At 38.5% G+C, this 15,312-nt stretch overlaps 1 protein-coding gene across 1 annotated transcript in view; it reads left to right on the top strand.

Moving 5' to 3' along the window:
• Window positions 1–13,217, top strand: part of LOC125485602 (dnaJ homolog subfamily C member 13-like) — a 37,592-nt gene extending 24,375 nt beyond the window's left edge. Inside the window, exons 3-8 of the mRNA XM_048609131.1 lie at window positions 4,416–4,491; window positions 5,922–6,071; window positions 9,358–9,399; window positions 10,750–10,950; window positions 12,660–12,866; window positions 13,101–13,217. Of these exons, the coding sequence (XP_048465088.1) occupies window positions 4,416–4,491; window positions 5,922–6,071; window positions 9,358–9,399; window positions 10,750–10,950; window positions 12,660–12,866; window positions 13,101–13,217 (793 nt within the window). The remainder of the gene's footprint in view (window positions 1–4,415; window positions 4,492–5,921; window positions 6,072–9,357; window positions 9,400–10,749; window positions 10,951–12,659; window positions 12,867–13,100) is intronic.
• Window positions 13,218–15,312: the final 2,095 nt, after the last annotated feature.

The following is a 15,312-nucleotide window of genomic DNA, read 5'->3' as shown; positions in this document are numbered from 1 at the left end:
ACCCCCTTTGTCTGTAGGAAGTGGGAGGAATTGAAAGAGAAGTTGTTGAGTGTGAGGACGAGTTCGGCTAAGCGGATGAGGGTATCAGTGGAGGGGGACTGGTCGGGCCTGCGGGACAGGAAGAAGCGGAGGGCCTTAAGGCCATCTGCATGGGGAATGCAGGTGTAGAGGGACTGGACATCCATGGTAAAGATGAGGTGTTGGGGACCGGGGAATTGGAAGTTCTGGAGGAGGTGGAGGGCGTGGGTGGTGTCACGGACATAGGTAGGGAGTTCCTGGACCAAGGGGGAGAAAATGGAGTCTAGATAGTTGGAGATCAGTTCGGTGGGGCAGGAGCAGGCGGAGACAATGGGTCGACCAGGGCATTCAGGTTTGTGGATTTTGGGAAGGAGATAGAAGCGGGCAGTGCGAGGTTGGGGAACGATGAGGTTGGAGGCCGTGGGTGGGAGGTCACCTGAGGTGATGAGGTTGTGGATGGTTTGCGAGATGATGGTTTGGTGCTCAGGGGTGGGGTCATGATCAAGGAGGCGGTAGGAGGTGGTGTCGGAGAGTTGGCGTCCGGCCTCGGCGATGTAGAGGTCAGTGTTTAATTGCTTGTCTTGAATTATTTAATCAATTAGTGTAAAACGTTCTTACCTGTGTAAGTAACTGCAGCTGCATATTGTCTTGGCCAGTAGCCTTGATTATACAGACCTGCTATTTTTACTACTTGTGAAGACTACTTTAAGCAAATGTTTTCCCAAGCGCTCTTAATGACTGTCAGCCATGTTCTGCATTAGCCATGGGCAACAATCAGCCATTTTGTGCTACTCAGTCATGGGCAGCCTTAACAGACTGGTGATCAGTATCTTTTTGAATGGAAAAAGGTTGCCTTTCCATACACTTTTTTTTGTTTTGAGTGGGTGACCTAATTACACCATTCAGCAGCATGATTTTAAAAAGTTTTAATTAAGAGCAATGTTTCTCATATATGCTCACAGCTTAAATAGATGAGGTGAAGCACTTTTATGGATTATAGTTATCTCCGTCTCTGGTTTACAATTTCTGATCTCCCACATGGAGGGCCTGGCCCCTTGAATCGTTTAATGATGCAAGTTGAAGTGAGCAACTTGTAAAGCAAAAGATTTAGCAGCTTAAAGTTTCTTGTCCTTGAATAGTTGGGAATTCAGTTCTCGAGTCAATTTTAGAAGCGTGTTACGTAGTTTGACTGCCTAATGTGTCTTATCCTATTACAGATCTGCTTCACAGACAGATTGAGTTGAAAGTTTGATTTTGGTGGACTGCCTGAAAACTGCTTCTGTGTAATTGTTTAAATAAATGATGAAGAATAGTTGCCTCCTTTTTCACAAGTTCAATTTATTTTACCAAATAAAGTTGTTATTTGTTTTTTTAAATGTTCATTTTTGATTGCATCGTGTGATGAGGGTTGAAAGTGGTTGATAGTAGCCGTTCACTTCCATGAGTTTCCCTTTTGTCCAATCTGAAACAGACGCTTGGAAGTTCTTCTATCGTTTTACATTTTCCCATCCTTGCAAGTTCCCTGGATGGCTGTCAAAGTCCATATTTAATTAAGTACTTGGCTGAGACATGGTACTGTCAAATACCCAAGGTTAGATGATTTGTGGCAGTTATTTTTTAGCTTATTTCTTTTAAAGTTTTTTACATATATTGAAATTTCACAAAATGGCACTGGGCATGACAATATCTATTCATTGAGAATCTCTGACTTTTCATAGATTCCTTGATTTGAATTTGTTTCAACAATAGTGAACACAACAATGGATTTTCATGGCATTTAACAAGAAGTGTTCAGGACAAGCACAGTCAATTCCATTTGCTTATTAGAAGTGTCTTTATCACATCCTTCTATAATGTATCATTATTGAATCTGTTCCACAGACTAGTTGAAGTTGTCTTCATTATGTAAACTACAGTACTTGTAAATTCAACCCCTGACTGCCTTAATGGCTTGGCAGATTTCACTGTTCCTAGTAAGACGAGCTGTACAAACCAATGGAATGGCATTGGAGCGGAGTATATGAACAAAGATGTGCAAGTTAGGTGGATTACCCATGGTAAGTTGCCCCATAGTGTCCAGGGATGTGCAGGTTAGGTGGGTTAGCAATGGGAAATGCGAGTTTACAGGGTAGGGTAGGGGGAAGGTCTGGGAGGGATGCTCTTCAGAGGGTAGGTGTGGGCTCGATGGGCTGAATGGCCTGCTTCCACACTAGGCATTCTGTGATTCTGTAATCTTTAGGCAAGGAAGATAATGGAGTTTGTTTCATTATCCAATGCAGGAATTTGTGTGTGCTTGGCAACTCTGTAGTAAAATAGTGAACCAATATTAAGTTCAATCTAATATCTAAATAGTTGCCTATGGAAGTAAAACCTAGCAAAGGCACAGAAGTTGCATTCCATATTTTCCTATATGTGCAGCATAAAGGATGGGCAGTGTACCCATTATGCATGTGCTAGCTCTCTGGGGGGGAAAAAAAATCCAGTTAGACACACTCCTCTATTCTTGCTTATGAATCCTGCTTGTTACCTGTAGACTCAACTGTCTCTTACTAGTCGACGACCTACATGCTATCTTTTATAAACTGAGGTTGTCCGCAACTCTTCTAGCCGTGCTTTTACTTGTACCATTCACTCATCACACTGTTCACTGACTTGCATAGACTCCCAGTCCAGCAAGGGCTCGATTTTAAACTTATCATCCTTGCTTTAAAATCCATCCATGGTTTTGTCCAACTTTCTCTTTCCTATTGTTTTCAATCCCGCAGAACTCCAATGGGTGCAATCTTCTGATGCTTTCTTCTTTAGTCAGTGATCTATAAAGACTCTATCTTTCTGAATATTCCCAATATTCACAAATGTCGAAAGGGGAAGTCATGCTTCAACTTCTTGAAGAAGATGAAATATCATATCGATGTAAACTGTTTGGTCTCAAATATTTTGGGTAGTAATCTGGTGCTGTGACAAGTAACAGACTGGATAGCAAACTGGTTACAGCACAGAAAACTGTAAGGATCGACAGCAAGTATGTTTTGCCAATTTAAATATGATGTGCTTTATAGGGATCAGTGTTGAGACCATTGTTCATTTATAAATAGATTGAAATCTGAAATCAGAAGTACAGTCTCAATTTTTGGATGACACCAAGTTGTGGGTTTTTGTCATAACCTTTCGCATTATGATCTATGTATAATTAACTGAATTTCAGTATGGATGTCTGATGTACATTTATTAGGTTGGCTAGGTTTAAGTATGTCTGACATCATGGCATCAAGTGCAGAATTCTGGCAATAGAAATAAAACAATCCTAATTTATAATTTAGTTACAGGCAATTTTAATAGTGTAAAAGGATTACCATAACTGAATTGAATTCTGAATTCTTATTTTAGAATTAAAAATGAAAGGTCTCTGCATTTTGTGGTCAAGTTCTGTTCATTACGTCCTCCATCATTTACATAGTATTTTTGAGTTACATTATGCAAGGTGTTTGGCTGTCTGTTTGTATACTTTGTGGAATAATGTTTTTGCATATTTACTTTCATATTTCATTAGGGGGAATAAAAAGGCTATATAATTGCAAATGACTAGATATTCTATTATGAGTAGCTCTGGAATAAGTATTAGTCAGGAAATGGTGTTTTGAACTCCCTAGTTACTGGCAGTATTGAAATGGGGACCCTTTTATATCTATCTTTGGAGGCAGATCAGCCCCGTTGTTCAAATTGTGCTCTTCCCTCCAGAGTGCACCTTGAATTCATAAATTGTACGTGTGATCAAAGATCCATTTGGTAGTCGCTTAATCTTACAAGTAATATTAACCTGATAATGGCCTTATTTGCCAGTATATTTTTTAAAATTTCATTTCTGGAAGATTTGAAAAGCAGAACAGTTATGTTAAGCTTCTATTGAACATAGCTAGATCACACAATAAACAGGTCTGGTGTCGCTGTTATGAAAATGATATAAATACAGTAGAGAAGGTTCTATTTAGTTTTTGAATGAGCTTATTTGGAAGACTTAATAATTTTGAAATGCAAGATATTATGTTGAGTAAAGGATCTGACCTGAAATAACAGTTGGCCGTTAGCTGCTGATTACCCTGATGCTTGAAGGATTTTCTTAGATTTTCAGGACTTGCATTCTGTTATTTGAATTTGTGCAACTTGCTTCTTTTGCTACATAGGAATGATTTTATTTCTTCCACTTCGGGTTCTCACTTAAATTTAATTATTAAATCAATTAAACATTTTATTTTAAACAATAGTACTGTGACAGCCCGGCACTATTTAAGGTACTGTTAAAGTTAAGCCAAACAACATGTTCAGAAGTGTTTATATGAAGGATATTGACCATCATGTACTGAAATTGAATTGTCCATGTGCCCTTTTTTCCTTTTTAGATATAAGCGAGTCTTTTCAGTTGGTACACATGCTGTAACCACATACAATCCTGGTACTCTAGAAGTTACCAATCAGGTAATTAGTCATTTTTGTGCCACATCTATTTGTTTGAAGCCAACTGCCTGTTTCTGTGCTGCAACTTAGATATCTAACATTTTTGTTTTGTATACAATGAAATCTAGTAGTTTGGAATTAAAATTTGTTCAGGAAATCTATTGCAGAAAGTGTGTAAATTATGGTCTCCCTGGTTACCTTCACTTGCAGCTTTTTCTTTGCTATTTAATACATTTCCCCACCCCCTTGGACGCTTGCTAGTTCCGTGAAAGTTTTGCTTCGTGTTTGTGTTTTGCATCAACGAAATTTTTAAATTTACTTTGGGATTCTGGCTTTTTTTTTAAACGTGCTTTGGGACGATTGTGAAATTGCTTCTAGCTGTTGGCCTTGGCCATCGTTTGTACCAGGTTGTAGTTACAAAGGTGCAGGTAGATATTTTTCCTGTGGAAGCTAGCCTGCAAATTTAAGCAACGATTGGAGCAGAAACCATTCCTTCTGGATTATTGTCCTTAAACATTAGTTTATAAGTTGCTTAAAATAAATGTTTGAGAGCATCTATTGACAAGTCTTCTTTAAAAATGATGATAATTAGTCTTGACAATTTACTTGAGTATAACTATGGCTATACTTGAAGAGTTTACTGGAGTATTAAGATGCATTAGAATTCTCAAGCTTGAGAGCTTCAAGGCTTTTTGGGCTGTCTCAAATTGCAATGTCCTTTCTAACTCTTTCTACTTACTTGAGAATTTTAATACTACTCCATTCTGCCCAATCTACACTTGTCATTCCACACCAATTATGGTGCAAGGACACAGATATACTCCCCTAATTTGACACTCTTGAAATTTTCAGATCAATGGTGTTTTTCAGGAAGGCGTCTGATTGAGGCTGCTTCATAATTTCTTACCAACCAAAGACTGTTCTGCCTTGTAAACTAAAAGAAAAATATTGCGGATGCTGGAAATTTGAAATAAACACGATGCTGGAGAAACTTGGCAGGTCTGGCAGCATCTGTGGAAAGAGAAACAGGAATTAGCGTGGAGTCCAGCATGACACATATTTTCTTCAGGACCCCACCCTAATTCTGTTTTTTTTTTTCATGAATGCTGCAGGATATATTGAGGTCTCCAGCATTGTTTGTGTCACAATTTTGTGTAGTATTTCTTTAATTTCCATTGCTTAAATAAAACTTGGTGAAATTGCATTTATCCAAAATACAACAAACCTTTTATTTTTGTTCTTCAACAGGCAAACTCTGGAAAAAATAAAAGAACCCTTTCCTTACAAATCACTTAATTCCATGGAAACCCAATAGCAGCTGAACTTGCATTTACAAATGTCATAACCCAATAAGGCTTTTTATATGTGAGAGTTTAAGTATAAGGGCAACTTCAAAATACAACCTAAACTCAAATGTTTCATAATTCCAGTAAATTCTTTTCCTTTTGTAGTGGCCTTATGGTGATATTTGCAGCATTGGCCCTGTGGGGAAAGGACAAGGAACAGAATTCACTTTAACTTTTCGCAAAGGAAGTGGGAAAAAATCTGAAACCCTGAAATTTTCTACTGAGCATAGAACAGAGTTGCTGACAGAGGCACTGGTAAGTTGTTCTGAAGCTTCAGAACTAATTACAAAATACTGAAGAGAGTGACATGTTGCTGTAGCATTTTGTCTTTTGCTTGTAAGTACAGGTGCAAGGATGCCAAATTTCAAATGACCTGTCACTTTTTATAAGTAGTTGATAATGGACTCTATGGAAAAGGTGACAAGGAACTGTAGGCTGTAAAGTTCCTGTGTAATTCAAGAAAGGTACAATACCCCATATACATTCTGTACATTGCTTTTAGCAAGCACAAGTGAGCCATGTTACAAGTTCAACTGCGTTAAATTGGTTGTTAGTGTAGACATTTGCGCACTTAGAATTGTTCAGCAAGTGCTGACTAATGGCAAGTCTCATCTAATGAGATCTTTTTTTTTGGCTAGTGTGGGCTGGTTGAATGATCTGTTTGCTCCCTATTAGAAACAACTGGAGGACTATGCTGTTTGATTCTATCAGCAGGTCATTGGGGTTTATACCTTGCATGGCACCCATGCTGAAATTCATGCACTGTTGCTCGTTTGGAGAGCTGGTGCAGATATGGGCTAAATGGTCCCTTTCTACACTAGAACAATTGTGAAATTCCTGTTGATCTCATTTTGGCTTTTTCAGAAGATTCCTATGGCTTTACGTGTAATAATTATGCCTTCCCTGAGGCAACTTGAGGACAAATTATTAGAGCAGGCAGGTGATTTTACATGTTTGTAATGTGCCAAATAGAAAAGAAGAACCCTGGGTGTTATTTCAGAATTAACCCGTAACCGACAACATGGACCAGTGGATGCAGACTAATAAAAGTCAAATTCGGTGCTTGTGTAACTTGTGAAATGCTTCTTGTAACCAATGAGCAGTTTTGTCTGGGCAACATTTTCTTAACTGTATTTTGTTAGTAACTAACAGTGCATTCATTTGGTCATTGTGTGGACAAATCTGTAGCAGTTTTCTTGGAGCTTGGTATGGGACATTAACCCCAGCCTCACTTTTGGAAGTTTAAAAGGAGTGTTGGTCAAGGAATAAAAAGGGTTCAAAGGAGGTGATTATATAATTTGTACTTGCAGCAATTGGGAGAAGAGGCTGCTTTTTATTTGGGATCCACGCATCTATTTAAAACTTTTAGCTAGTCTTTCTGGATAGATTCCCATCTGGGTCATGATGGTGCAAATTTTGTTACAAGCCTTTGCTCTCTTGTCTCAAGGCACTTTTTTTGTATAACTTATGTTGATGAAACCACTTTTTTTTTTCTTTTACTTGTACAGAAGAACAGTGGATTGCTGTTATTCCATATCAATACAAAAATCTCTCGTGCTACTCAGCCAGACATATACAGCAACTTCTAGCCTTTTGTTTAACAGTTTTAAAATGTCTGATCAGGTTTTTTTTAAAAATCTGGCTTATAGAGTCAGTGTCATAGAGATATACAGCATGGAAGCGGACCCTTGGTCCAACTTGTCTGTGCCAACCAGATATCCTAAATCCATCCAATTTCATTTGCTAGCATTTGGCCAATATCCCTCAACCCTTCCTATTCATTTACCCATCCAGGTGCCTTTTAAACATTGTAAAATTTAAACAGCAAAAGCATCAACTGTGCAGATTCACTGGATCAGACAGCAGTGTAGATCTTTATCGGTTTTTGTAATTTTTTAAAACTTATTCATTCATGGGTTGTGGGCATTGCTGGCTTGGCCAGCATTTGTTGTCCTAATACCTAATGGAAATGAGTCAACCACATTGCTGTGGGTCTGGAAGCACATGTAGACCAGACCAGGCAAGGATGTTAGTTGAGGACATAGTAGGAACTGCAGATGCTGGAGAATCCTTGATAACAAGGTGTGGAGCTGGATGAACACAGCAGGCCAAGCAGCATCAGAGGAGCAAGAAGGCTGATGTTTCGGGCCTCGACCCTTAACTAGGGACCCAAGTTCAAATTCAGTCTCCGGCAACTGTCTGTGTGTGTAGAGTGCCCATTCTCCCCATGTCTGCATGGGTTTTCTTCAGGTGCTCTGGTTTCATCCCACAGTCCAAAAATGTGCAAGTTAGGTGAATTGGCCTTGCTAAATTACCCATAGTGTAGGTTAGGTGGATTAGCCATGGGAAATGTAAGATTATAGGGATAGGGATAGGGTAGGGGCTGGATTCTCTTTGGAGAGTCGGTGTGGACTTTTTGGCCTATTTCCACACTGTAGGGATTCTATGATTCTATGAACTTGGTTTGACTACGCATTCACTAATGGGGAATGGTGGTCACTTCACACAGGTTTCAAGTTGGTTATTATCAAACTTTTTATTGCCTGACTGAAGTTTATTTGGAACTGAGTCCTAGTAAATACCATGCTGTTTCATAATGTTCTACTTCTAAGTTAAATGAGGGAAAACAGGAAGCATATAGGTACAAGAATAGGCCAATTGGCTGTTTGAGCCTGCTTTACCATTCAATATGATTCATGGCTCATCATCCTACTCATTACCCTGTTCCTGCTTTCGCCCCCATGCTGTTTGATCCCCTTAACCCCAAGAATTATAACTCCCTGAAAACATTCAATGTTTTGGCCTCAACCGTTTTCACTATTTGTGAAAGAGAATTCCATTGCACGGAATTCCCCAGGAGGAACTATTTTATCCACTTTTTAAGAAATGGAAGAATATTAGTACATAATTTTACTAAAAACACAAATATTAAATAGAAGAGACAGGTCTGCAGTTCCACCTCATCTTACGAAAGTGGCTAGAATGCCAGCAACTATCTCCTCAATGTCAAAACATCCTTGTTTTACTCTTGATCCATAAATGTGCACTCCGAGGAGAGGTCACCGGAAGAGTGATCAGGAATAGGAATGCTTTGTTCTTTAATCTTGCCGTGACACATGCTAAAGCCAATTTCCGTATCCAGTCACTGGTCAGCTTATTTGACACTGACCAAAGGTCACACTTGGGACAAAAGCAAAATGTTGCAGATGCTGAAAATTGGAAATAAAAACAGACAATTATGCAGTACTCGGATCTGGTGGATCAATGGAGAAGACAGCCGGGTTAACTTTTCAGATTGACTGACTACTTTGTGTAGACCTGAAACATTAATTCTGTTTCTGTCACCACGAACACTGCCAGATCTGGTGATAAAAGTTGGGATCTGTCTTGTTGCTCACTTGGTAAACTCGCAGAAAAAATGTAAATGTTAACTATGGAATGCTGTTTGCTGCAGATTTTTTTATTTAATAATGGTGTAAAAGTAATTGCAGTCTACATTTCTTGTGCTAAATAACTTATGCCCTTCATTTTCATCTCTCAGCGCTTCAGAACTGAGTTTTCAGAGGGGAAAATCACTGGAAAGGTCAGTTGCCATACATGTTCAGCACTCTTAACTTGCTATGAATATAACTGAGTGTCATTGTAAAATATCATCGCCAATATGATATCCTTTCAAATCATGGTTCTTGTTTCTGAAAATTCCAGGTGTTGCTTTAAGTTATCAGATCTTTCCTCTGATTAAGCCAAATATAAACTTAACCATTTATGTAAAATTAACCTGGGTTCTGAAGTTGTATTCTCAACATTAACATTGTCTATCTTTCAACAGATGCTGCTGAGTTTCTCCAGCGCTTTCTAGACATCATTAAATTTAGGTGGTTTTTGTGTTACATATTTTGTGAATTACCTTGTGCAAAGACGAGCAATGAAACAATTTGTTAAAATACTTTACCAATCTTGTATCAGAGCAAACAATAGCAGAAAATATTGGAAATATGCTGTATCTCTAGCATCCAAAATGACTTGACTGCCATAAGCTATCTCCTCCCTCTATTGCCATTTGTGTCTCCCTTCTCCATATCCTGGCCTGGTCTTCAACATTTTTGTCCTGTACAATGCACTGATGTTACTTTTGCTTAGGAAATGCAGCGTATTGCAAGTACTTCTTTCAGTTTATGACTGGATCTTAGTCTGGCTCAAGCTGACAAGGTTAATAGACTGGATGGTTATATCTCCATTCATATTGATGTTTAGTTGCTGCCTAGACTAATTCCACACTGCAAGTTGCTTACAAATTGGTGTTTTGATTCTGAGCAAATAAAACTAAGTACATGTTACTGGTGTGTTATCAGTGGTATGAAGCTGCACAACCTTCAGGTACATGTCCAATGCATTGAACATATGCTATTTCACTTTGTTTATGCTAGTTATAATTTTACTACATTCTGTACTTTGCATACATGTAATCTGTTTTTAGATAGGCCTGAATGGAGTGAGTCAGACTTGAGAGTTTAAGGGTCCTACCTGGATCTTTAATGTATTCTTACCTATTATAAATAGGTTTGTTGGATCAGTGTGTAAGCTATCTAACCATTAACCAGATTAGGGAATGGTTAGAAGGGACAGCAAATAGAAACAAGTTCCATTTATTGCACAAAATTCTTTCTCAGTACAATTATAAGTGACTATTCTAATAGTTTCATGTCAGTTTTTCATAACTTGATGTCAACGTAACAATCTCCTGGCATGCAATCCTGATTTGTTAAGTGATTAACTTGTGAAAGTGCAAACCTAGCATTCGATAATTCAAATCTATATTTTAGTGCAAAAGTTTTTAGGGGTTAGATTTTGAAAGAAAATCTGTTAGAAGTCATTCAGAACCAGGTGTTATGAGACAATTCTGCTTAGATTTATTTTATCCTCCTCTTTTTAGCGCTATCACTGTTACAAGCATCATTGGACTGATACTAGAAAGTCAGTGGTCCTTGAAGTTACACCTGGTGGGATAGATCAGATTGATCCTGCAACTAATCGAATTCTTTGTTCCTATGACTATAAAAATATTGAAGGCTTTGCAGAACTGTCTGATTATCAAGGAGGATTTTGTGTAATTCATGGAGGATTTAGTCGATTGGTGAGTATTTCCTTTTTTAATTTGATTATTTTCAATAAAGTTGTTTCCTTTCTGGCATCTATGCTTATTCTAATGTTTTTGAAGACATGGATTAATGTTGAAACATTTTTTTTTCCAGGAAATGCAAACTGTACATGTCTGATAATATGTTGACAATTTGAACATCTTTTCCTTTTAATTTTCAAACTGTATAGTTTTTTTCCACTTTTTTTTTTCATTCTCTGATTTCAACTGCAATCTCAAATCATCCTTCCCCCTTCTCTGCTGAGTTAATTCTGTCCTCTTTTCACCTGTCTGTCCCTAGTAAATTAATCTGCTTGCAGTCACAGCCACCCGTTTTTGATTTTTGCCATCTATTGTAATCTCTAAATATCCAATCTCAGATCAGGCCATATCTGATTGCTTTCTTGTATCTCTTTCCATGTAATCTTTTTCACCCCCCAGCCCCACTTTCTCCCGTCTCTCACCTAGAAACTGTTCTTTCCCCTAAGTTACTTAAGTATGTTCACATTCTTGATTTTTTTATTCTTGTCACCATGAAACTCAATACATCCATAGCTGCTGATAGTGCCCTAGCGTCCACCTTTGCTTTTGTCCTGTTATATTTTAATCTCACCCATCCTGGTTGTTCCACCTGCTATTACTCTGTCTCCATGTCTTTGAATCCAAAGGACTTTTGCTTATTCATTATGTTGGATGATTGGTTTCGCTATTCATTGCCAGACCTGGCTGGGCCACACAGATCTTTAAATCCCTTTTTATAGAACTGCTGACTACTCCACGTAACCTTGAAATGTAGCTATCATCTCCATCTTCTCTTTCTCACTAACCACTGTCATAACCTTCCACGTACTGCAACATAACGAACTTGTGAACTTCATGATTGTAATTTGTCTCTTCAACTGCCTCTGCATTCCTCCGTTTACCTGCATTACTGAACCCAAGGAGTTTTGCCCTGCTTCTGAATTCTTGCCTTTCTGTAGTCTCTCTCCTATCTCCCCTCATGCCTTGGTCTTTTATCTGTGAAATCCACAGAACTGGGGCAGCATGGTGGCTCAGTGGTTAGCACTGCTGCCTCACAGCACCAGGGACCCTGTTTGATTCCACCCTTCGACGACTGTCTGTGTGGAACTTGCACGTTCTCCCTCCGTTTGTGTGGGTTTCCTCTGGGTGCTCCGATTTCCTCCCACAGTCCAAAGATGTGCAGGTTAAATGGATATTGGCCATGGAATATGTAGGATTACAGGGATGGGGTGGGGACCTCAAATATAAAACACTCATCCTTGTTTTCAAATCCCTGAATGGTCTTGATCTCCTCTACCTTTGTAATGTAAGTCCTAGTATTCTCCACTTTTTTGTCTCTCATTAAATCTGTTTTACTTTGCCATTGGTGACCGAATCTTTAGCTATCTAGGCCAAAAATAGAGTTCTGCCCCTAAATTTAACAGGGTCTGTACCATCTCTTCCTTTTTAAAGTTACTCTTTAGAACGTCCTTTGACCAAACCTTTGGTTACCTGTCCTTCTTTATTATCTTTTATAGTCTGGTGTCAAATTTAATCGGAACACTTAGGAAGCATCTTGGGATGTTTTTTATCCATTTAAGGGGGCAACAGAATTTAAAGTTGTTGCTCCCATTGCATGAGTGCTGAGGTTACATTCGCAGTGCAGTTGATTCCTTCTCAGTCAGTGCTTCCTGTTGAAATTTCAGCATCTTTTCGCATCTGAACAAAAAGAAGAGATCATCAAAAGTGCGATTGATCATGCAGGCAACTTTATCGGTATCTCACTACGCATCCGGAAAGAACCATTTGACTTTGATCTTTACCAGAATCATCGCTTTGGCAAATATAGCAACGACGAATCTATTACATCGCTAGCTGAATTCGTTGTGCAAAAAATCGCAACTAGGCATCAGGTGAGTTATTTTTAGGTCAGGTTGAGGGGTGGTTACTAAATGTCAAGGTTATGAGAAGTTGATTTGTAACTGCCAGAGAAATGTCCTCCCCAGGTATTTTATGGAAAACATGTCCTTCAACATGGTAGACTTTATCACTTCGCTCCATCTTATTGATTTAATAATATTACTAAGTAGCGTTTGAGTTTGCACAGATGGGAAATGTTGTTTCATTTCTGTCTAAATTTTTTCTAGGATCCTGTAAAGAGAGTACTAGCGCTTACAGAAACTTGTTTAGTGGAGCGTGATCCAGCCACATACAATATTGTGACACTCAAGCCTTTGGGAGAGGTTCGTATCATTTTTGATTAATGTGTTAATTAATTTCTTCCCTTTTTAAGGTTGAGTAGAGAAGTGACTCTCAAGTGTATGTCTTTTCCAGCTACTAGGTGATAAAATGTAATGCATCTCACTGTCTAATTTTTGTTAACTGGTATAGGAATTTCAGGGAGAAGTATGGCTGTATTACACGCCCATTCTGTCTTGCTAAATTACTTCATTGCCAAACCCAAACCATTCACAGTTCTGCATTTGAAACTAACCGTAGCAGTCATTGTGCAGATGAAATAAATGAAGCTTGATATTCAAATGATGTTTAATAGACAAGATAGAAAAAATATCATTTTTAAGGCTCTCTTGGTAGGGTTTTTATTTCTTCTGTGGAATGTGGGCCTTGTTGAGAAAACTAGCATTTATTGTCCATCACGAAGCTTGAGAAGTCGATGCTAAGCCACTGCCTTGAGCAACTGCAGTCTGGGAGTAGGATACATCCGCAGTTCTGAGAGGAAGAGGTTTCCACAATTTTGATCCAAGTGATAGTGAAGAAACAGTGATATATTTTCAAGTCTGCATAGTGTGAGACTTGGAGGGGAACCTACAGGTGATGGTGTTCTCAGGCATTTACTGCCCTTGTTCTTTTAGGTGATTTTAAAAAAAAAAGTTTGGAATATGCTGTCAAAGAACCTTGTTGAGGCTGCAGTGGATTTTTCAAATGGTACTTGCACTGCTGCCACTGTGTGTTTGTGGGAGCGGGAGTGAGTGCTGGATGGGATGCCAGTCAAGTGGACTGTTTTGTCTGGATGGTGTCAACAAACAGTTCTGCCCTTTTTGAGGCTGTTGCACCAGTCAATAAAATCGTTCCTGATCTGATTGTAATTTCAACTCCACATTCCATGTCTTACTGAGAATTTATCCGCTTGCCCTGAAAAATATTCTTACTCTCTGCTTTGAGGAAGAGTTCCAAAGAATTACAACACTCTCAAAATTTTGCCTTATTTGCCTTAACTTGGAGACTGCTTAATTTTGATTGGTGACACCCATCTTATAGATAAAAGGAAGAGGAAAATTCCTCCATGCAACCTGTCAAATTCCCTTAGATCTTGTCTACCAATCAAGCCACCACTTACTATTCTAAAACTGCAGTGGCTGCAAGCCTAGCCTGTCTAATAGTTGTTAAAGACAGCATGCCCATCCCACATATTAGTGTAGCAAATCCCCTCTGGACTGCTTCCAATGCATTTATATTCTTCCTTCAATAAGGAGACCAATGCTCTATATGTCTCCCAGATGTTATCTCACCTGTATGCTGTAACTGAAGTATAACCTCCTTTTGCGTTCAATTCCTCTTGCAATAAACAATAATATGCTACTAAATTACTCAATTACTAATTTCGCAATTACTTGCTGTGTCTGCAGACTAACGTTTGATTCAATCTCTCATTATTTAGAAAATGTTTATAATTCTGCAACAATGGATAATTTCACATCTTCCTTCATTATACTCCTTTTGGATACATCTTTGCCCAGTACTTAAAATATCTGCATCCAAGTAGTTGTTTGGTGGTATAGAACATAAGTATTGCATTTTGTTGAAGCTTTTTGTTTTGTCATCGTCTGGCAAATTTGCAAGCATAACATTAAGGGGAAAATTAACCCTTTATGCTGTGAATATTGGTTTTCCTCTTGCATTGGTATTATGAATTGGCTTGGGGACAAGATGGACAGCTTCAACAAAATGTCGTCTTTTTTTCAAGGATGCTATCCATATTCTTTTTGAAGTCTCCTTATTTGCCCTTTGCAGCTTAGTTTTCGACCTGTGATATGTTATTATTTAGAAACTTGTGGCTCTCTCGATGTTAGAACCCTTTTATGTTAAATTTGATTTATATTTCTATTTTGGGTTCAGAAGGGAAAGACTTGGTTTTGCTTGAGTTCAGAGAGTGGTATTGCTGCAATTGATATTGATGTGTAATGAGGCAGACTTGATTAGGGAGCTAAGATGAAGGAACCCCAAGGCGCAGTGGCGATAATGTGATAGAATTTACCGTGCAGTTTGAGAGGGAGAAGCTGGAATCAAATGTAATGGTATTACAATTGAGTAAAGGTAATCACAAAGACATGAGGGAGG

The sequence above is a fragment of the Rhincodon typus genome, chromosome 2 (genome assembly GCF_021869965.1).
Source record: "Rhincodon typus isolate 14 chromosome 2, sRhiTyp1.1, whole genome shotgun sequence".
Taxonomy (NCBI): Eukaryota; Metazoa; Chordata; class Chondrichthyes; order Orectolobiformes; family Rhincodontidae; genus Rhincodon; species Rhincodon typus.
Note: the sequence above shows the minus strand (reverse complement) of the source record. Positions and strands in the feature narration are given on the sequence as shown.